The sequence below is a fragment of the Daucus carota genome, chromosome 1 (assembly GCF_001625215.2).
Source record: "Daucus carota subsp. sativus chromosome 1, DH1 v3.0, whole genome shotgun sequence".
Classification (NCBI taxonomy): domain Eukaryota; kingdom Viridiplantae; phylum Streptophyta; class Magnoliopsida; order Apiales; family Apiaceae; genus Daucus; species Daucus carota.
This window is the reverse complement of record NC_030381.2, coordinates 51,040,708-51,063,489: the sequence shown is the minus strand read 5'-3', so window position 1 is coordinate 51,063,489 and position 22,782 is coordinate 51,040,708. Positions and strand designations below refer to the sequence as shown.

At 33.8% G+C, this 22,782-nt stretch overlaps 2 protein-coding genes across 4 annotated transcripts; one reads left to right on the top strand and one right to left on the bottom strand.

Moving 5' to 3' along the window:
* Positions 1–86: 86 nt before the first annotated feature.
* On the bottom strand, positions 87–3,548 carry LOC108192959 (G-type lectin S-receptor-like serine/threonine-protein kinase B120). Its single transcript, XM_017359512.2, has 7 exons — positions 2,167–3,548; positions 1,947–2,054; positions 1,622–1,833; positions 1,281–1,491; positions 934–1,171; positions 620–767; positions 87–518 (listed from the first exon to the last, which is right to left on the bottom strand). The coding sequence occupies exons 1-7, from the start codon at positions 3,461–3,463 to the stop codon at positions 213–215; spliced, it is 2,520 nt and encodes an 839-aa protein (XP_017215001.1). The 5' UTR covers positions 3,464–3,548; the 3' UTR covers positions 87–212.
* Positions 3,549–14,415: 10,867 nt separating this feature from the next.
* LOC108209782 (protein Brevis radix-like 1) lies at positions 14,416–21,900 on the top strand. 3 transcript variants are annotated; one of them, XM_017380885.2, is made up of 6 exons: positions 14,416–14,773; positions 15,911–16,026; positions 18,736–19,121; positions 19,741–19,870; positions 20,771–21,147; positions 21,515–21,900. In XM_017380885.2, the coding sequence occupies exons 2-6, from the start codon at positions 15,922–15,924 to the stop codon at positions 21,591–21,593; spliced, it is 1,077 nt and encodes a 358-aa protein (XP_017236374.1). In that variant the 5' UTR covers positions 14,416–14,773; positions 15,911–15,921; the 3' UTR covers positions 21,594–21,900. The 3 variants fall into 3 exon arrangements, with proteins under 3 accessions (XP_017236374.1, XP_017236382.1, XP_063942059.1); XM_017380893.2 differs by having other exon boundaries at positions 15,906–16,026; XM_064085989.1 differs by lacking the exons at positions 14,416–14,773; positions 15,911–16,026 and adding an exon at positions 17,543–18,002.
* Positions 21,901–22,782: the final 882 nt, after the last annotated feature.

The window sequence follows — 22,782 nt, the reverse complement described above, 5'->3', positions numbered from 1 at the left end:
CCGCTAAGCTTAATTTTCTCTCTTCTGTTTTGTACCGGGTGAATAAATGTTCTATTTAAATTTTTGCACAAGGGAGCTATTTCTAATGAATACTGAACCAACTGTAGGTGCAGAGCGAAATGCTGATCACAAGTGTAATACCTCTGTGTGCCGCTATATCTTCTATACAAATATTACTGTCAAGGAGCTAGAACTGATGCTCTCTAATCAAGCTATCTAGGTTCAATCCTTGACACTGTAAGGCCATTAAGTGTACAATTTTCACCACCGCTCAATAAAACTTCTGGTTTTACAGTATGGTTAGTAGTAAAGGCAGGTTCAGTTGGTGCTGGAAGTGGTATAAGGTCACTATTAAGCATGGGAATAATTTTGGACATAGAAGGTCTATCAGCTGGTTTTCCTTGAACACATAGAAGTCCTATGTTTATGTATCTCATCAATGTATAAACGGAAGAAGGTGAGCCGAGTGCTGGATCCATCAACTCCACTGCTCTATCATCATTCCACAACTTCCATGCCTGAAATGTCCATATCTCGTATAAATAACATCAACTAGCAAGATATATGAGGTATAGATAAAATTAAACCGAGAGAGCATGAACTGAGTTAATTGGCTTACATGACCAAGTAAGTTGAGAGAGTCAGAATTATAGAATCCAGTGTTCTTCTTGCCACTAATAATCTCAAGCAGCAACACTCCAAAACTAAACACGTCAGACTTTATTGAATAATGGCCTTCCAGTGCATATTCAGGAGCCATATACCCACTGTACAAAATGTCATTACTATTTGGTTAGGGTTTTAGTTTCTGCTAGGTATGTAGATTAACTTTGTTTAGCACTACTTCAAGGTCTTCAGTAAGTTGATCACTTATTAGATATCATATAGTTAGTTATAAGGGTATTATACCAAGAGCTAGAGTTTTTAACTTACAAAGTTCCAACAATCCGCATTGTGTTTGCCCTTGAATCGTTCCCACCAAATATTCGTGCCATGCCAAAGTCTGAAATCTTGGGATTCATTTCACCATCTAACAAAATGTTACTGGCCTTCAGATCTCTATGAATAATTCGCACTCTTGAGTACTGGTGTAAATAAAGGAGCCCCTGTGCTATCCCTTCAATTATCTGAATGCGTGCCTCCCAAACTAATAGATGTTGCTTGCTTGAATCTGTACATTTGGGATTAGATAAACAGGTTATCTCCCAAGTCCCTTACTCATTATATATTACATTGAGGACTGACGTAAAATATGCTTCATTATAAAATAGTATACTAACCAAATAGAAAGAAATCCAAGCTCTTATTAGGCATATACTCATAGATCAATATGTTTTCATCTTCTTCTATGCAGTAGCCCAAGAGTTTCACCAAATTTAGATGCTGCAGTTTGGAAATCAATGCAATCTCATTTCTGAATTCCTCCAATCCTTGTCCTGATCTTCTTGAAAGCCTCTTAATTGCTATTTCTTGGCCAGCTATTGTTTTTCCCTGTTAAATTTATATTTGAGGAACAAATATATCTTTTTGTCATGCATTTTGAAATTCAAGGAAAGCATTTTGAGTAGTTACTTTTTATTTAAATTATATTTTAGCTGCATGGTCAAAGAAACTGATTTACCTTGTATACAGGACCAAATCCTCCTTGTCCGAGCTTGTTTTCTACAGAAAAGTTTTCTGTTGCAGCCGAGACACTTTTGAAACTAAACAATGGCAGCTCATCATCTCGCTTTCCTGCTATTGTCAATTTATTTTTGTTTCTTTTCTCATCAGTTGCATTACTGCTTGAACTAAAATCATAATATTGCAGGTCCTTCCTCAAGTCCTCCTTTCCTGTTTAACCCCAAAGATAGCTAGTATTATTACTTTTCAAAATCAAAATGATTAGTTTGTTAACTATCTAGATCATATGCTTGATTATATGGCTTGTTGTCCTTTTTTGTTACCTGTATCTTGGCCTTTGCATATCCAGAAACGGCAAAGACAGCCACCTGATACCAGTGCCACCAATGAGGCCACTGTTGCTGATACAATCCAAGCTACTATACTCTTCCCTGCATATGAAATGTACAATTCTATTTATCCTGGAAAAGTGACTAGTAGAAATTGTTCACACCAAAATATGCAGACGAGTGGTAACGTAGTTATTAAAAAACAGCCACATACCTCCATTGGCTTTCTCAGAAGCAGCCAGCTTGACGTAGAGGTCATATCTATTGTTGTGACCGTCTGAAACCTGAGTCAAGTTCAGTAAAATATTCTCCCATACTAGGCACTTACTGTTATGATACATATAAGCTATGCAGGAGCAGCTTTTGGTGCAAGCTATTTCACAATTCTTCATGCTCTGAGCTGGATGTAGTACTGAATTAGAGTAAACATTGACATTAGGTATTCGCTTGAACTCATCTTTTTTCCCGTTAGAACTACTATTCTCACATTTCAATGGCTTTTCCCTCGTGCAACCATCGCGAAAATCATCTAATCCTGGTGAAAGAGGTTGCTGAAATCCTGGCAAACATTCACAAGAGGCTGATAAATTTAAGATGCCATATGGACCACAGATAGCATAAGCCTCTGGGGGCTCCTCAACCAAAGTTGTACTCCACAACGGATTTTCACGGAAAGAATTGAACTGCTTTAACTGTCCTGAAACATCTATGACAAGTCTTGAAATTGTTTTTGGGTTGTATATAGAATAAGAGAAATAAGTTTCATTCTCTCCAGAAACAAATCTGAAATCAGATATGTAATTTAGCTCAGGAATCAAGCTAAAAATTTTATTTTTCCATATTCCACTACTCGAAAACCTTGTCGACTTGTTCCACTCCATGATCAATGAATATTCCTTATCTTTACTCACATCTATACGAACTGAAAATAAACCAGAAGACGGATCCTCAGAGTTTTTCCAAGAAGTTAAAAGACTATCAGTTCGCAGTTTTGCACCTGGAAGCCAGGTATCTGTCGGATGACCAAAACTCTGCCAGTATATAACAGAAGGTTTAGAACTTTCTCTCAGCACAAAATTCCCATCATCAAGAAGTACTGCTTCCACAGAATTTGGCAGAAATGATTTTTCTGTGACTTCTGTCAGCACAATCGAAGTAGACTCATCAAGCAGGACTATGTTCCCATCATCCGAAATTTCAAGCTTTGAAGAAAGTGATTCTAACAAAGGTTTCTCTCTATTTGCTACCCAAACAGTTGTTCGGTTTGCAAAGCCTTTGTACCATACTCCCAGATACAAGTTTGGAGCAGGCTTATTAGTTGCGAAGAATCCCAACTGAAATATGCCGTTGTTAGATACTATAAACTGGTCTGGGGAAAGAGATTGCCCTCGTAAAAGTTTGTTAATTTCATTGGACAAACAAATGTCATCTACCATGATCAAACAGAGCCAAACACAAACAAAGAACCTTGATCTTGTTATGGTGCAACCAACACTTCTAACTTGCCACATTTTGTACAGGATGATATGTTTGTAACTCGGATTTTTTAATTTAGTGAAATAATTTGGTATACGAGTTTGATTCTCTTAAGGTCAAGAAACATTGTTTTTCCACAAAGATGACTATTCAGTGCTCCTTCTCCTAAATTACTTGGAACATTCAGCTGATAGTGACATAATTAATGGTTCCTAGAGGGGTATGACTTGAACAGGACCACAGGAATATAAATTAGGCTATGAAATAAGGCTTTTCAAAATGTTTACTACATAAATTTTAGCTTCAAACTCTGATAAGTATAATGTAGTCGATTATATGTTAATTGTACTCGGTAATTACTGCAGAAGAGAATGTTGGACGGCATAAGTTCTGCTACAACTTCAAGGATGCTACTCACCTCGAGCCTGTTTGCCCCGGCTTAAAGCTGGGGCTTAAAGTTGTTTCCAGCTTAAAACTTAAAAATGTCTGTTTGTGTAATAAGTCGGAAGCCGGCTTAAAGCCAGAAACTGACTTAAAACCAGTAGTTAGTTTTAGGTACTTTTTTCAATGACTTATTTTTTTTAAATTTCTTTTGATAAAAACTATCTATAAGTTATAAGTTACTCATAAATTAATTTTATTTTTATTATTATATTTTTATTAACCCATAAGTCATCAACAATTCAAAAATTACCCAAACAGAAATTTTAAGCTCCCAACTTATCAAATAAGTCACGTTAAGTCATAAGTCACGTTAAGTCATAAGCTATAAACTCAGCCAAATGGCCTTCTCGTCTTTGAAAAAGGGCAGTGACGATAAGTATACTCAGATCGGACAATCATCATTTTAATGCATATTAGACGGCGTTTGGAAACGTGTATTTCATTTCAAATAATGGATTTCAAATGACAGGATTTGAGTTGTCATTTCAACTTTTTTGTTTATACTAATATTTGAATGTTCTGGATTTTAAATGAAATCTAAATTCATATTCTCAAACAAATTATTTGTTTAAATTCAGAATTTCAAACGAAATCCTGGTTCCAAACGGATCATAAATCATAAATTCTATCATCGCAGGAATGCGATATATCGTTTCACCTCAAGTGCGTTAAGCAGGGTGGTCTTTTGAACAATTTAAAGCAAGAGTTTGCATGAATGAAAGTTTGCAACTCTACCAAAGAAGAATCAGTATGAGATTACAGTGCTGCTTGTTATGCACTGAGTACTATCGTTTAAATTAATGCATATATTTAATGTGTAGTAATTTAAACAAAAATAATCTCTAGCCTAATCCAAATCTTTGTGCACAAAATTGCAACAAAATTACCATAAGATACTTTAAGAAAAACCTACTGACTACACATTTTGGTCTCACAAGGTAGCAGGTATGTGGCTATGTTTTGGGGGATATTCTATTGTTGTTAATAAAAGTTAAGTTGCTATATTTTCATACAAAACAAAATACAAATAATTTGTGAGAATTAGCCGTACGATTTTTACACAAAATGCAAAGGGCCGTTATTTAAACGGTGCGGGTATTGTAATTTTGCTTCATATTTGTAGTTCAAGGTCCAAGTATCTAACCATTAACCAAGCATTAGTTGGGTTACAGATTCACTAGTGACTTGGGCCTAGGAGCAGAAGAATATACTGCAAACATATATTTTTGTAATTGCAAATTTTGTATATGAGTTCGAAAGTTAGGCATCTCAGTATTTTTCTCTCTCGTAAAACCTAATGTCCTGGAGCTAAAAGAGGAACTATAAAAATTTATTTTATAAAAAAGTTAATTGAGTTCTTCAATTTTAAATATACCAGATATATTTTAAAATAATTTAATATTTATAGAAGATATAATCAGTTCATTAACTAAATATCTGTTGACCTAAATTTAGGTCAATACTATTCTTTAACATAAATTTGGACCGAAATTTATGTCACTATCGGAAAATTTAGATCGAAACCTGTTCAAATTTAGACTTTTAAATTTGCTGAGTTACAGATGCACCGGTGGACTTAAAAAAACTTATAATTTTGTGGTATTCATTAGGACTCCATCGTAACATAAATTACCGGATTATACATTTTCTCAAGAGCATAGTATTCACTGTGATTTTCCAGTGAACCAGAGCCTTCTTTCAACTAGATTTTACTGTAAATACTTATTTATTTATTGGATTTGTCTGGTGTGTGCCCATGGGCACATGCTAAGCACCAAATTCTATAAGTTTGGTGGATTTTGATTAGTGTGATTGATGAATTTGCTAGAGGTCCGCCATTATAAGAAAATATGAGCCAATTAAAATCGACCAAACTTATGAATTTTAGTGTTTAGTGTATGTTCATAGACACACACTAGAAAAACCGTTATTTATATCGGCAAGTATATATCAACTAGTTCGAAATGAAAGAAAGTTTAAAATCGTAAAAACGTGTACGGGAAAGTTTGAGCAACAGTGAGCAGAATGTGTCTAAAGCAGTCATTGATTGATGAGCTTACCTGGTCTCTCCTTTTAACATGTAAAATAATTGTTTTTACAAGAATATGAAACACAAAAGAAGCATCTGATCAAACATTATAACATTGGTACCTGAGAAAAGATATGGGGATTGTGTAGTAGATTTACCAAATGATCTGCCTTTAGAGCTTATCACCTTTTTAAAGTACTTGGTTTTAACCCTTCTGCTTATAACGGATTTAGATCATGTTATTAAAGTCTTTCTTACTATAAACTTAATTATAGGTGATAATTAAGTGATAAACAGTCAATTTATTTTTTTAAGTAATAATACATGACTTCAAAATATTTGTCATTCACAGTCTGTGAATAATGTAGCTAAGGAGATATAGATGTTCTATAATTGATGGTATACAAACAATATAACTTATTATCTCACGAGATATAATTATTCTATAAGTAATTGTTTTCGGAAAATGAATGATCTTTTGAATAAATGAAATAGCTCTTTTAATTTCTTCTAGGAAATAATAAAGAAATACTTGCATGGAGGCTCAAACCTGTAACGTGCTTTTAACAAAAAATTGTTTAATTAATAATTACCATAAATGGGTGGATTAGCTAACTTTATTTTCACATTGGTACTTTAATTTACTATGGATTTCAGATTATGGGCCGGTTTAATTCAAATTAAAGGTTTTTCTTTGCTAAAATGGGATTCGGACAACCTGGATTGCTCTCGCATGTACTTACGATTATTTCTGAGTTACAAGAAATATGGGGAAGAAACAAAATTATCATTAGTTTTTTATGCAAGCTGGGGACTTGGAAAAAAAAAATACCATTCAACATGTTTGTGTTGGAATTAGTTAAAAGAATTGTTTGGCATGATTTTTTTTGTTTAACAGAAAATATCAAAAAACCTAAAAGGGTTTGTCTAGTGTGTTCCATGGCATATGCTAAGCACCAAATTCTATAAGCTTGGTGGATTTTGATTGGTGTGGTCAGGGGATCAACCATTATAAAGAAGTAAGAGCCAATCAAAATCACATAAACTTATAAATTTTAATGCTTAACATGTTCTCATAAGCACACCATAGAAAAACGGAACCTAAAAACACATATATAAGCATCATCTGCTGGGGGTACAATGCTAATCAATTACCCACACACATGTATCAGAGGTATCCCAGATATTCACATTATTGGTCACGCTTGTGCATGCAAAATCTGCATAGTGGACAAAGGATAAAGTGTGTACTGATGTGAATTATGAAAAAGTTTGTTAAAGCATGGAGTTTCAAACTGAACTCAAGTGACGCTCGACACTCAGATTGCTTCTCACCAATGACTCTTTGACTATGCTTTTCTTCCTTAACAAGATCTCCCAAACACCATGCCAAAGAAACTGTTTTGTTCTTTACCCAAATCAATAAAAAGAACACAACAAACAGCGTTTTCGTGAGTGCCACGTGGCTTAACCCATTATTTTCATAAAGGGAGCATGAAAATTTACTAGTAGATAGATCTGTGTGGAAAGACTATATTAAACATGTGACCCTATTAAAATCTCTTTCAGTTTCGCTTTTATTGTAGTGACTCGATGCTTTGCCTACCCTAATTACCTTTGTTGATGCCAAGTTTTCGTTAATGACTTCGCCGCGTTTGTTCACATGCAAGAAACGTAGGTGTTTGGTTTTATATAGCACCTTTAAAAAAAGTTATAATCAGGCTTTCTTCTTCGTATAATTCTAACTTCTGCCTGGAGATCCTTGGCAAGTATTAATTAGCTGCAGGTAATTTCGTGTTGTATTGTGTAATTTTTCTTCTTCGGTGCTAATTATCATTTGTCAAAAATCCGCACTTATAAATAATTGGGATGTATACGAGTGAGTGTCCACATATTTTATTACAAGTTTCCCTAGGAGGAGTTATTTTCGATTTTAAATTGTAAAAAATATATTTATGTCACATTAAGTCATTAAAAGTAAGTCATTTGAGGTCACAAGTTGTTGTGACTTACTTTTCTAAACAACTTATTCTATTTTGCGTAAGTCAAAAATCGGAATTAATCAGTGATCTATCGATTATTAAATCAAATTTTTTTTTCGGTAAATTGAAGAAGTTCGGTGAAATTCCATGGTGAAATTGGAATGTAATCGGTAAAATATTTTTTAAGAATTAGTCGAATATTTTTATATAATAGACATTTATAAAAACACTATACCCAAATAAACAATCTTTGAAAATTATTTTATTATTATATTTTTAATAACACAACTCATTTATAATATAAAATGCTTTCTCAAGTTGACAATACAAATTAACTTCATAATCCATTATTTTAAAGTTTACCCACACCAGCTCAAATATCTATTCCATCTGAGATGAAGGTAGATTCATGTTACTAATTATAGGCGAGAGACCGGATTGGTCAAAAACCAGACAAAAGAAGCACAATCAATCAGTCTCCAAACAATTTGAAATCCATGATCAACAAGCCATAAAATAAACATAAAAACGTATGAAAAGAATAGAAGCCAAAGAAAAGAAAGAAGCTGATCAGCTGGGGTGTGTTGGTGTCTCATGATTCGAAGCATTATTTCTCACTATGCATAAAGGAAGACTTGGGGGCTAGTAAGAGATGAATAAAGAGCAAGTGACAGAAGCGAGTGATTAAAGTCCTTAAAAAGGAATTAAGAGGAAGCAGTAAAATAGCAACAATCCAAATGCTGACAGCCGACATAACACTGTAAAATCTAAGTCCAACTAATAATAGTACGAGTGCAATTCTGCTTCTGAGCTTGCCCCCTTTGAGGCATCATGTTTAAGAGACGACTGTGGTGGCGTGGTGTGTGGTCACGGGTCTCAGCCGGATTTTAGCTTATAAGTCAATTTGGGACACGATCTATTAATGCGTGTTTGGAGTAGTACGTTGTACACGGACTTTGTGGTTCGTGGAGTGTGCATGGGTGTGTTTTAATGTCACGCTGGCAAGGCAAGGTGCTTTCGGCAGAGCAGATATTTGAATGGATGAGAATTGAGAAGAGAGTGCATGAATGCATAATGGAGCGGAAGAAGAACAGAAGATGCGCAGGGGATAGGGATCAGGGGAAAAACAGCACAAAAAATAATAATAAAAAATTAGGAATTTATATTGTCAATAATCCATGTTTTAATGGAGAGAGGGATTGACACCACCTCTGGTCACGACAGAGATTGATGATGCATCAAGTGGTACGAGGGTGTTAAAAATGGTGCTATAAACCAAAGAGTATATTGCATTTTATAACCTTAGACTTTGGCTCATTATCAAATTAAATTCTACATTTTTAAACGTGATAGTTTGTAACTCTAAATTTTATTTAACTTTTGGTTTGTAACCCTGGCCCACACATCCGTTAAAAATAGCCGTTAACTTTAATTGAGACGTAACAGTGTATATTAGTTTCTAACAGCTGCTTTACCCCATGTGACCCTTCAAAATTTATGTATTATATTTTGAAATTAATTCTGAACACACACAACGATGTAAAACACTTTAAAATAATTTTTAATATGTATTTAGATATAGGATCTGCAAATTAATTTATTTACCAATCAATTATTGGTTTATGTAAGGATAATTTTTATATACTCGCCCGTGAAGTAACTTTTACTATAACAGTTTTGAACAAAACTCTTCCTTCCACAACTCTGAATTTTTGATGTTCAATAAAAAAATATATATATTAGTCAAAAAATGGGTGCAGTTTTGTTTTAAAATGTGTATGTAGTCCAACCGGGCGCCTTCCAATAGCGTTAGAATTTAAACTTAGATTTTGTACATTTTACTGTTGTATTATGTCAAATCAGTACTCCCTCCGTTTCTTTATTCTTTTCCTATTTGGGATGTCGGTACTGTTCATAACATGAGACAAATTACTAATTTACATCTAATGTATAAAACTAAATATAGTCATGAGTGATCTTGTTAGATTCGTATTTACGAGTACTTTAATACAGTGAAGTTTTTATATTTAATGTTACTACGAAATTAAAGATATTAATGATTAAAAGTGTGTGTTGGCAAACGTGAAAAGTACAAACATGAAAAGTATTTAGAGACGGAGGGAGTATCTATGAGACCGTATTTAATGTTTTATTTATAAGTAGAATATGATGAGCAATGAGCAAGAATCTCTGACGAAGGAGATTCATGAAGAATCTTAGTACATAAAGAACCTAATGTGTAGTTCAAATCAATCACTCAAGATTTATATTCCCAAGCCTACTAATGTAGCATTGCTAAGAGCATTAGCACTATTAATAATCAACTTAATCATGATTTGATTGCTTTGATTTGTAAAATCTTTTGCTTCACAAAATAAATTTCTTCTGATCCATGTCATCTGGAAGTACACCACTCAGAACTAGCCACGTGGCGTGGTGCCTAGTGTAATGCTAGACATGTTGGGCCATGATGTTCCCTAGTGATTAGACCATATTCGTTCATTCGCCATAACGTCTCTCCTGTCACCTTTACTGGTCCGATCCATATATTTGTATTTGTAGGACTGGCTGGCCAATGTTTCCAAACTCAACTACTTGTATGGAAGAGTTTATATAAAAAAATAAAAATTATGGAACTACTCATTTTATAAAGATCACTGTCGTGTTAATGCTCTTTCGATCATAAAACAAAATAGATAATTATGTGTATTTCCTTCGTCACAAAGCAGAAGAGTTAGTTTGACTTGACATACACAATCTAAAGTGTATTACTCCCTCCGATTTTATTTACTTTTCTGTTTTGAAATGTCGGGACTGTTCATAATATGAGACAAAATACTAATTTACATTTAATTCATAAGAGTGAACATAGTCATGAGTAATCTTGTTAGATTCGTATTTATGAGTACTTTAATACGGTGAAATTTTTATATTTAATATTAATGTGAAATTAAAGTTATTAACGTTCAAGAATGTATATTGACAAACGTGATAAAAACAAACATGAAAAGTATTAAGAGATGGAGGGAGTAAAAGTTTATATTTATAATTTTTTTATAAACAAAAAATCATACTTATATTTTAATTTACAAGATAAATAAATAAATTAGGCATCTATTGATCAGTTTACGTTAAATAATGTTCAGAATTAACAAGTTCATCTAGTTTGAGATAAAAAGAAAATATTATTTATATGACGAAAATTTTAACTATTATTAAATTTTTGTTACACTTTAAGCATATTTTATTTCGCTTTTAAATACCTATATGAATAGGATCATGGTGTTATTATTTGTAAAGTCATAAATATTATTTCTAACATTCAGAAAGGTGTGAAAATTCATAGATGGATGTTCGACAATTGACTATGAAAAGAAGATTTATGTAAAAGATTTTGATAAATAATAATATGGTTAAACAAGAAGACAAGAATATGGATACAGAACTCAGAAGTGTACAATAAATAAAGTCTTGATAATATTTATAAATATCAAAACAGTATTCTTATTAAACATATTAAAAAAATAACGGACACTTATAAATCACTAGATTGGGGATACATGATTGGCAAAATCCAATTGATTAAGATACTTAATTTTTTAATTAGATTATGTTAATGCATATATCAATTAATATTTAATAGAACATGTGAATTTGATTTAAACTTATAGCCACAGATAAACCAATAATCGCTGACACAAGTGATAGAAATTATATTTTATACTCAGAAATTATATTTTATACTCCCTCCGTCCCCCAGAGTTGTATACAATGGGGGATTGGGGACGGGGACGCGGCACGGATTTTAATACTCCTGGTGTAGTTGTGCAATTTGTTTTTAAAATTTTTTTTTGTATTAAAATTTGGATGTTATATTTTTATACAGAAAAAGAAAATCTCAAAAATAAGTTACGGAACTATATTTTATATAAGAGCATTGAAATGCGTGTCGAGCAGTTAAAAAGAAACGTATAAAATTAAATGGGACAGAGGGAGTATCCATTAAGCAATAAAGATTTTTATGATTATCATTTAGATACGTGATGCATGCGCTTATAACAAATAATGTTAAAGTTATAGTTCAGAATTTTAAATTTAATGATTGGAAACTGTGTTTCATCATGCAAGGATTGGTATTACACTATTACGATTATATAACAAAAAATAAATGATAAATCAACTTGATAAAATCTAAATATATTATCATAAATAATAGAAGTCATAACTTTATACTTAGTTGTGCTAACATTCAGGAATAATATGTAAATCTATATAAATAATATTTTTAATTCTTGAACTCATATTTAGAGATACATGTAACTGACTTGATTAAGTGACTGATTTCAGGTCGTTTTGAGTTTTGTGACCAACTTGATATATCAAGGGCAATTTGGTGATTCATATGATTAGTAACCCATTCATAAAAAGTGAGTTAAAATAAAAAAAAATGAATTAGAAGTGAGTCAAGACTTATAAATGATTAAAGTGTTTGGAAAAAAACAAAAGTATTGAAAAAAAGGAACAATTCTCATTTTTTTTATAAGTGCTTCTGATTGTTTATACAGGTTAAAAAAAGTAGAAGCCGACTTCTTAAAAAAAAGCCGAAAGCATGGACGGCCAAACAGGGGCTGAACCAGGAATAACATTTAGGGGGGGCTCAAATTTGAAAGCAAGTGAGATTATAAGGGACTGATTGAAATTTGAACACCGAACCTCGATACCACATTCATCAGAGAGAGACGACCATCTCTCTAGGTTGCATCATCTTTCTAGGTTGCATGTATTGATTGGTTAAAAGGTCCGAAAGAGAACGTTGTTCTAAGTGCATTAACATAGATACAGCAATAAGAAGCGGCGACGAAAAAAAATTGACTTATGGAATAGTGACTTTTTTACGCCACATAATGGATGTAGACCTTTGAGAAAAAGCGTAAACAACCAATTTCAAGTAACATGGCTTTTCACTCTTCCTTTTTCAGATGTCTCCATCTCCATGTGTGGCGCAAATGAGTAGGTTGTCGCGGGTGAATGAATTTATCACAGTGAGAAATTGAGTTAGGGTAGTGTCAAGTGTGTGCGTTGAGTGTATCTGTTTGAATATAATTGTTAATCAGACGCTCTTTAGACTAATAACAAGTCCAAAGCAAAGAAAAAGAGAGTGTGTAAGAATTTATTATAAAATATAGGATAGAGCAAGTAGAGGTGCCTTATAAATAAGACTTGAGGTGCCTTATAAATATTGTTGGATCAACATTTTTCATCAAATGTCCTCAATTATGACTTACGACATGTTATAGGCATCTCTTGAAGTCGCTCTAAGTGTCTTAAATTATATTGACATGAATAATTCAGCGGGGGCTGGAAAAAAATTATACATTATTTTTTCGAAGTTAGAGAAAGCTCTAGCATCCCTCTGGTTCCGCCACTGCGGCCAAACATGCACTATATTTTGCTTGGAAAACAAATAAGCGGAATCCCTCTCCCGGCCGCCTCTCCTCTCTTCCTCTCCTACTAGGGTTTGTCTTTTTTCAAGTAAATCGAGGGGCTTCCACTGGTTTTCTCTGGTGGAAAGCCCCAACCCTTTTATTATTAATTTTTACTCTCGTTAATTTCTTTTCAATAAAACCCAATCTTTTGGGTGTTGTGTGTCTCTCCTCTTGGAGTGTGTGATTGTGTCTCTCCTTTTGGAGTGTTTGTTATGTCTTTGTTTAGTCATGATTGGGTTGATTTCGTGTTGGATCAGTTGAAAACGAGTTTATTGATATTTTTGGTGATCTATAAAAACTGTATCGAATCTGAGACGGTGGTGATTATTGCAAGAGCTCACCTTTCACAATCAAAGATTGTTCATCATTTACGGGGTTACACTTTCGGCATGTCTATAGCTGGTATCCGGCATGTAGATAGCTTGGGTGCCTTCGGCAAGTCTATAGCTGGTATCCGGCATGTAGATAGCTGTGGTGCCACTTCTCCGATCTCGATTTATGCGGTTGGTGTTTCTGAACATTGGGCTATCAATAGTTTTTATGTGATATGGTCAATTGCGATGTTACTGTTTCCAGAGATTTTGATGCAATTTGGATCGCTTGGGATGTCTTTGATTTCGTTCTTATCTTCAAGAATTATTGAATTCTATCTGTTAAACGATCAGGAAACAAATCATCTAATTGTTTTTAGAATGCTATTTGTTTTACCACCTGGTTGTATCGACAGTTGGGGGTTTGTCCCGACTGTATTATATTCGAGTTAATGAAATCTTTTGCATTTGTCAAAAAAAAAATAAAAAATAAGCGGAAGGGATAAATACAAATACAAAAATGGAATAAATTGGAATTCACAAAGAAGAAAGAATGAAGTTGTATTCACAAAAGAGAAAGAAGGGAATGACATGCATTCATATGAATACTCCAAAATAAAGAAAAAGTGCAGCAGCAGCAGCACGTATGTATGCAACTAGTGCCGTTACATAACGACGAGAAACTTGACGGAACCAAATTAACATCCTCCTATAAATACAACTCCCACCCTTTGTTCTCTTTTCTTGTCTCTATCTCCCCTCTCCTTCATTTTCTTCTCTCTATATATCCATTCATCATTTACACACCTTCTCACCTGCTTTTTTTATTCACTCTCTCAGATATTCAGTTATTAATATACTCTGAGACGCTCATATTTTCTCACCGGATTTCTCGCCGGTGATTCGCCGCCGGCCGCGATTTTCTCGGAAGAGTTTGTTACTTTTTCACAGTAATTTATATATCGTTATAAATGACGGAGAGTGTGCGCGAATATATTCTACACATTTGATTCGGAGTTCTCGTATGATCTCTGCGGAATATTCGCGAACTTGAGTTGCGATTTGGAGAATCAGTTCTCAAACCAAGTCTCGGGTAAGATTTTACAAACATACAGACACACATGTTGAAAGCATTGTTGAAGTTGTCAAGTTACTTGAACATGTTTCATATATTCTCGTACTCTGTTTTCATGAGTCCAGTTTGTTCATTTCACCTCATCCATTTTCTCGTTCACTCCGAGATTTTTTGTATTTTTTTTTTATAAATTCAAATTAGTAGTATGATTTTACAAATTTTACAAATCATAGTTAGTAGTATGTTCTATATTGTACTCCTATGATTGAATGTTCGAGTCATTACAGATACTTACAGTTACATTAGCGCTAGTTGTGTAATTTGGACATTAGTTAAGGAAAGAGAAAGAGCGAAGCAAAGGAAAGTTGTCGCTGTTTGGTTAGGTGACTTAGTTTTCATGTACAAATACACACACATAATGTTAAATGAACGTGTTTTTTTGTCACCTCTGCACATACATCTCATATCATCAACAAATAGTACTGGTACAGATTTCAGATGCTTCTCTTTTCCTCTCTTCTTGAATTATAGTACTATACACTATCCTGTCTTGTTATATTAATTTTAATCTGATTGTAATTTTTTTTGTTTGCTAAATAAATGTGTGTTATTGTTGGATGTTAAGAAATGTTGATGATAGAGAGAAAAGGAGGAGGAGAATAATGATGCGTCAGAAACTTCGGCTCCCTCGAAATCTGCATTTTAATCTCGCTTTTTCTTTATTTCATTCTTCCAAAATTCGGTCCCAACATTGTACACTAAAGCAACTGCATATTTTCCCCCTTTCATCCTTTCCCTTTCAATTTCTCTAATCCCCAAACCCCCCTCCCCTTTTCCCCTAATTCCAATACCAAATTATTAAATCATCACTCCACACATATTTTTTTTATTAAAATTTATCATCTCACCCTCCTGGATATACCACATTTTTACTGAATATAGGTGAATAATAATGTAGATGATAATGTGGATATATTTTTTTAAATGCAAATGTGATAATTTCTTTTTTCATTTTTTCGATACTTATTGGTCACATATATTTTTTTATTCGGTTGTGATTATAAATGTGAAATCTGCATAGAGGCCTGACATAATTTTATGCATTTTTGTTTTTTTTTTTTGCTAATTTTTTTTAATGCATTTTTGACAGAACAGAAGGGGGAGAAATGCTGACGTGTATTACATGTTCGAAACAAGTAGATGAGGGAGGAGATGAAGGCGTGAGGGGGACTCCCAGTACAAAAGAAGCCGTCAAAAGCCTGACGGCGCAGGTTCTAATCCTATGCTACTCACCCCTACCCTATATTCTTTCTATATTTCGCTTTTATTTTAAATCTCTCTTTTATTTCTTTTTCTCCTTTATTTCCCTTGTTGATGAAAAACAAACTTAGCCCCACTGTGACATGCAATGTTTAGGATGGGCCCCACATCCACCTATGTCTTAGATGTATACATAGAAATGCATACTTGTGTCTAGAAAGACTAGGATGTGCATGCTGTTATTTGTCCATCTACTTACGCCACTCTGTGTGTCTATGATTCTTTGGTCTTTGCAATGCCTATGTGCTGGGCTTTCTTCTGCTCATTTATGATAAAGCAAAAGTTCATTGGAAAGAATGCAATTTTAATCTTTACGATTAATCATGAGATTTTTCGTGTTCATTATCTTTAATAAAAGGAACATTAACGGGTCCAATGTTTTTCTCCCCACGCCTATTAGTGGTCACAAAGACAAGATTTAAGTAGCACACATTCTTTTGCAGACTGGAAAAATTTCATCTGTGTAGTACTATTTGTTTGTGATGCTGTGATGCCTGAGTTGTACCTGTCATAAGTTTCGGGAATATATGAGACTGTTTGACTAATCTTATTTTTTAGAATGTTCGACATTTATTTTACGTATTATTGAACTATAATGATGAAGTGTTTCCTGAGTTGTACCCGTCATGTGTTTGGGGAATATATGGGACGGTTTGACTGATCTTGTTTTTCAGAAATAAGAGTATATTTTTGCTGTTGGAGAGTGAACAATAGTCCGTTCTCCGGTTCAATGGTTTTTTTAGCTAATTTTATGGGTTCGACATTTATTTTACGTGCTATTGAATTATAATGACGGCAACTTGACCTCCGAGATATCATCCCTTAAACCTAAGATTGTTATCTTGTATGTGTAATATAAACCATATATGTGGGGGTTAAATTTTACTTGTGTTGACAAAGCGTGACCTAACAGTCCCCCGCGGACATCACTTTCCTTTGCGTTAACAAAGCATAACCTATTTAGCAAAAAAAAACAAAAACAAAGCATAACCTAGCGGATATAAGTTCCGTTTGTGTAACAAAGCAGATATCAATTTTTGGGATCGATAGTTTGAGTATTAGTGATTATTTAAATTTATATAAATGGCAATTTATTGACAAAAAGTTCATTTGTGCTTTAAGAATTTCCGCAAATTTACAGCAGGGCTCTGCATTTTGGCTTTTCTTTTAAGTAGGCAGCAAAATCTTTGTCACGATTTTTAACTAAGATCTGTGTACCTTTCTGAATCATATTGGAGTATTACTGAAGGTGCTTTGGTCGATTCAATGTATGCAAGTAATAGTGATGGTATGCCAAAGTGAAGATTTAGAAAAGACAAGACTATATATTTTGAAGACATATCTGACTGTACTTGATGTGACCCACCATTGAATTTTGGTCTAAAGTATTCAAAATTTTACCTGGAGGAGGAAAGGTAGAATACTGGCCTGTTACTGTGTTCTAAGAGTGAAATTTAAGATAGGCTAAATAAGAAAATACTATTTCAGTTAAGGTCTTTCTAGCTAGTGCCACTGGATTTTGGTTTAGCTAATGCAAAAAATTTCTTACGTAGTTCTTACAGATTCTGAATAAAGATTGCTATAGTGTATTACAAATGTAGTAAACCAACACAAATATAATTGAAACCAGATTTTCAGCAGAATATGGAATATGCACTTGATAAAGTATGATTAAATTAATTCTATACTTGTATTAAAGCACTTATTTTAGTTTTTGCATAAAAGAACAACATTATAGAAGACAGAAGCAGCCACTCTTATATATTTAATCGTATGATTTCTTTCTTATAATGGGGATTATAATTAGCTGACAAAAAACAGGAAATAAGGATACCAAGTGTATAAAACAATTTCCTAAGGACCCACAATGTTGGGGACTTTAGCTCATTACCTGCTCCCTTGGGCCATGGCCATGTCTAACATTGAGGTTAGGGTGTGAAACACTTAATTGCTTTTCTTTCTATATCTAACTAAAATACAAAGCACCTACAGATGTTCTTAAATCTTAACTAATTATAATTTGAACCTTTTGAGTCTGTATCTTTTGCCCGCATATTGTATTATTTGGTGTCAATATCTTCCATTCTTGTTACATTATTAGCTTGAGCTGGAAACTACTAAAAGCCAACTTGGTTAACTTATTGCAGGACCTACATGTATCATATTAATGACAATCTTCGTTTTATATTTCCAAACTTGCCACACATATTTTATTCGATCTGAAATCTATTATGCTTTAGGAGTTTTAGGTAGTCGATCCAGGAAGGGTGACTTGTATGAGGATTTAAATATTAAAAGTTGCACTCATAAATTATATCCAAGAAACTTCTAAACTGGAACAAATACTTAGTTGAAGCTTTCTTTATATCCGGTCTTGTCATGCTTTAAACGAGAAGATTTTAATTATTATATCTAGATGCCGCTTTTGCAAGTGGACAGAATTTTTCGATCTCTCTTTAACAATTTAGTGTATAATAAGCTTCATGATTTACCAATATAAGCATTACATATGCTAAGAAAAAGATGCTACAGTTAGATAATCACTGACCATGCCAGGATTCAGAACTGAGTTGTTAATTTCAGTATTAAACATGCTCAAGGCTTGCTTATCTGTTGGTTGTATGTTTGTGTAATTTCTAGTTCTGTTCAATTATTTGCAGATCAAGGATATAGCATTGAAAATTTCAGGATCTAGTAAGCAGAGCAAGCCTTTCTCCCCAAGCTTCAGGAAAGGACAAAGACCGTACCCTGATTTTGATACCATTTCAGAAGGTGTACCATACCCCGACTTGCAACCTGGAAGCTCAAATTCTACACCTGCCTGGGATTTCACCAGCACTGGCTACAACACATCCCATGGATTCGAATCAAGGTTTGCTAGAGAAGCAAGGGGCCCAGGTGGTTCAGAATCAGCTCAGTCTGGTGAAGTCTTTTTGGAAAATGAGGATGAACCGAAAGAGTGGATAGCGCAAGTGGAGCCTGGTGTTCAGATTACTTTTGTGTCTCTTCCTAATAATGGGAATGATCTCAAACGGATTCGCTTCAGGTACTCATCTCTAATATTTTCCATGTGCAATTGATGGATTTTAATGACTTGTATTAATATTTAGATGTAACAAAACACAAGATGTAGTACCCACCAATACCTTTCTCCTGGCACCATATAAAGTATACAGTGATGTTGTACATCAAAAGTCATTGAATTCGTTTAATATATGTTTCTTAAGATATCCAGTAAAAAATATTGAAAGAGAAGGGTGGGAGGGCCTAGTAATTGCCATTTATTATTATGAATATAGTGCTTGCTTTACTTTCTGTAGACCCAACCTGGCCCGTGTTCCCTTGGATTAAACTTGGCCCTTGTACAATTTGATGCATGTGCTTCCAGCTTGAAAGCTGCAACATGCAAGATGTGATTAATGTAAATGATCATGTAGTTTTAATTTCTGATGACAACGTAGTTTGTAATCGATCAGTCACATCTTTATACATACACTGATGAGTGAATGAGGAAGTTGTCTGCCTAGTGGATCTCCTTGAATTAGTTGTACAAGATACCTTTCAACTTGTATTTTTGTATGCAAGTATGACACAGATTATATGATTTTGTTGAATTTATATAAGCTTTGCGTTAATTACATCACATGCATTTTTGTAATTTGAAGCCGGGAGATGTTTAATAAATGGCAAGCTCAGAGGTGGTGGGGTGAGAACTATGATAGGATTATGGAGCTCTACAATGTCCAAAGATTTAATCGTCAAGCTTTTGGCACTCCCTCTGCCTCCGAGGATGGGGTAATCTACCTTCTACTTCACCAAGTTCTTTTCTTGCCGGCTTGATCAACTTATTTACTCATCTTGCTGCATGACTTTTTTATTTTTTTTATACTGCTTGTGGCAGTTTGTCATAGTTGTTTATTAAACATAATTGGACGAATATTCATCTGAAAACCATCCCTTGGTTAATTTTATGCCTTCTCAACTGATATCATACTTTCACTTTTTTGGTCTTAATAATTAGACTTCAGTGCACTCTCCATGATATTAAATGACTGGTCATACACTGACCTCAATGTTACAAGCAGTTCTTGATGTCTATTCAGCTAATATTCATGAACTTAATGCTATTTGAAAATTTATATTGAGCACTGGAGGTTATATTTTGAGAGTTATCATAGTTTGCACCTTCCTTAGTTGATACCACTATATATGCCAAGAACATCCCGACAGGCTTCCTAGATACTACAGCTTTTATTACTTTCAGTAAATACACCATGCTTTTGCAGATGGGGGAGTGTATATGTTAGGACAGATTACATTTGCCTTTTGTGTCTATCTACTGTCTAGCAATCTGCGTATGTATATAACTATATTAATAAATCTTCGCGTACATCCTTATGCACTACTAATTCACTACCTATAATTTAGGAACAGTTCTAACTTGTACCCACGTCTAAGTCTTCAGGATTTCTCATCACTTCAGGTTAACTGTAGATTAAAAATACACTTACAAAAATGATAACCTAAATCTTTTTTTTTCTGTTTTATTTATTTACTTTATGATCACATATATAACTTTTATTATATAACCTTTTTATAATTTAATGAGTTAGTAGTGTATAAGGATGTACGCGAAGATTTACTCTAACTATATATATACCATGTCACGCTAAAGAGAATTACTTTTAATGGCAGAGAGATTCTTCTTATTCAAGACTTGGATCAGCCAGAGAAAGCCCTATGAATCCATCGATGAACAAAGAGTGGACCCCGAAAAACTATTACAAACCTACAGGAAGTCGAGGTTATTACCCTGGAGATCCCTCAGAACAAGGAGGCAACCAAAACTACAATGCTGGTTCAAGTTATTATGGCGGTGCTGGGCCAAAAGGTGAGGCTTCATCTATGGAAGCATCACGGACAACAACCTCCTCCCGAGATGAGGCATCAGTTTCCATTAGCAATGCCAGTGATGTAGAATCAGAGTGGATAGAGGAAGATGAACCTGGTGTATACATTACTATCAGACAATTAGCAGATGGCACTAGAGAACTTCGGAGAATGAGATTCAGGTAATGACATCCCACATTAATTATTTATGCAGCATGTCAAGGAAATAAAGTTAGTCTGAAAAAGGCTAATAATTATCTTTAAGATTTTTATATTAACCCTAGTCCACACTCTACTAAAAAATTATTCTATCAGAATGCATATCATGAATGGTCAACCACATAATGTTCTATATATTGTTTACCATAGCAACATATTTTTCCCCCCAAAGAACGAAGAAATATTCTGTTCTCTGTCTTAAGAGATTGCTTAAATGGTCATATGAATTAAATTCCCAGTTTTAGTGTCATATACAAATATTCTATTTTCAGAGATCTTGATATTTGTTCTGTTTGATATACTAATGCTACATTCTTATACTGATATCAGCCGAGAAAAGTTCGGGGAGGTGAATGCAAAGCTGTGGTGGGAACAGAACAGGGATAGAATACAAGCTCAATACCTTTAAACGATACATCAATTTTACTTAACTAGAGAAAGCAAGTAGACTCCTTCCGGTTTTCCTTTACATGCGGTGTTATACCCGGAGAATGAAGTTGAACAATCATCACCTCAGATTTCAGCTGTGTTGGTGACTTTAAATCTTTTTCAGACTTTGTTCTAGGTGGTGAATTTCGATTAAATCTATGTATTCACTACCGCAATTATTTAGTTTTAAGACTCTTTAACTTTGTCAAAGTTTTATACATGACTTTAGGAAAATGCCATTTTCTCCTCTGGCGCCTTTTAAGTATCTATGAAACTTTTAGTCCTGATTTCTTGTAGTTCCATGAGATATTATCATCTGCAGAGATCAGGTTGAAACACAGGGTTTTATTTAATTATCACTCTGTGCATATATATGCATTCTGGGTCTGGAGTTGCAAGATAAGTGAACAAATGAAATTGGACATGTGGTATCAATGAACGGCCCCTAACATCGTGGTGGTTCAAAAATGAGATTTCGTTGCGGCTAATAAGAACTTTCATGTCACATTTATTTATATGTTCTTAAAAGAAACAAAGAGTAGATCCGTGTTTTCTGAAAACTCACTGTTTTAATAGTAGCGCTAGGGCCTAGGGGCATATAATTGTACAAAAAGTTTGTACATAATTTTGTAATTGATATGAAATGCTTTAATTGGGTTGTTGATATGAATATAGGAGACTCATTCCAATTAAAACGCACAAGTCACAACATATCATTACGTATAAAATTTTGTACACAACATTACGACACCAAGCATTTTCCGTTTTTTAATATATGAGAGAACACACTACGGATATTGTGCACACTACACGAGACCGATAGATAAGTATTTAGATTGCATAGGTTTAGATCATGAAAATCTATCAAAAATATAAGGTTGTGCATCAGAAACTTAGTTGTTCTATTTTAAGAATTGGTTCTCAATTGAGCGCGATCCAACCTACTTTAGATATTTTATAGATTTGGCATAATATTTTTTTTATGTGATCCGGATTGAATCAAGATATCGTAATCTAATTTTATCTTAGTAAAGCATTTACAAATATACAATATTTTGTTCATTTGTATCGATTTTGATGAGATTGATCTTTTTTATTGGAAAATTCTCACTATATGAAACCGTAGTAAAATTTTAACATATAGTTCAAATGATTTCCTCCAAATTATA

Coding starts and splice junctions, on each gene's coding strand:
- LOC108192959 (XM_017359512.2), bottom strand. CDS start 3,463: ATGTGGCAAGTTAGAAGTGTTGGTTGCACCATAACAAGATCAAGGTTC. Junction 1,492..1,621: donor GATTTGGTCCTGTATACAAG/GTAAATCAGTTT, acceptor TAAATTTAACAG/GGAAAAACAATAGCTGGCCA. Junction 1,172..1,280: donor CTTGGATTTCTTTCTATTTG/GTTAGTATACTA, acceptor CCAAATGTACAG/ATTCAAGCAAGCAACATCTA.
- LOC108209782 (XM_017380885.2), top strand. CDS start 15,922: ATGCTGACGTGTATTACATGTTCGAAACAAGTAGATGAGGGAGGAGAT. Junction 16,027..18,735: donor TCAAAAGCCTGACGGCGCAG/GTTCTAATCCTA, acceptor AATTATTTGCAG/ATCAAGGATATAGCATTGAA. Junction 21,148..21,514: donor CTTCGGAGAATGAGATTCAG/GTAATGACATCC, acceptor TACTGATATCAG/CCGAGAAAAGTTCGGGGAGG.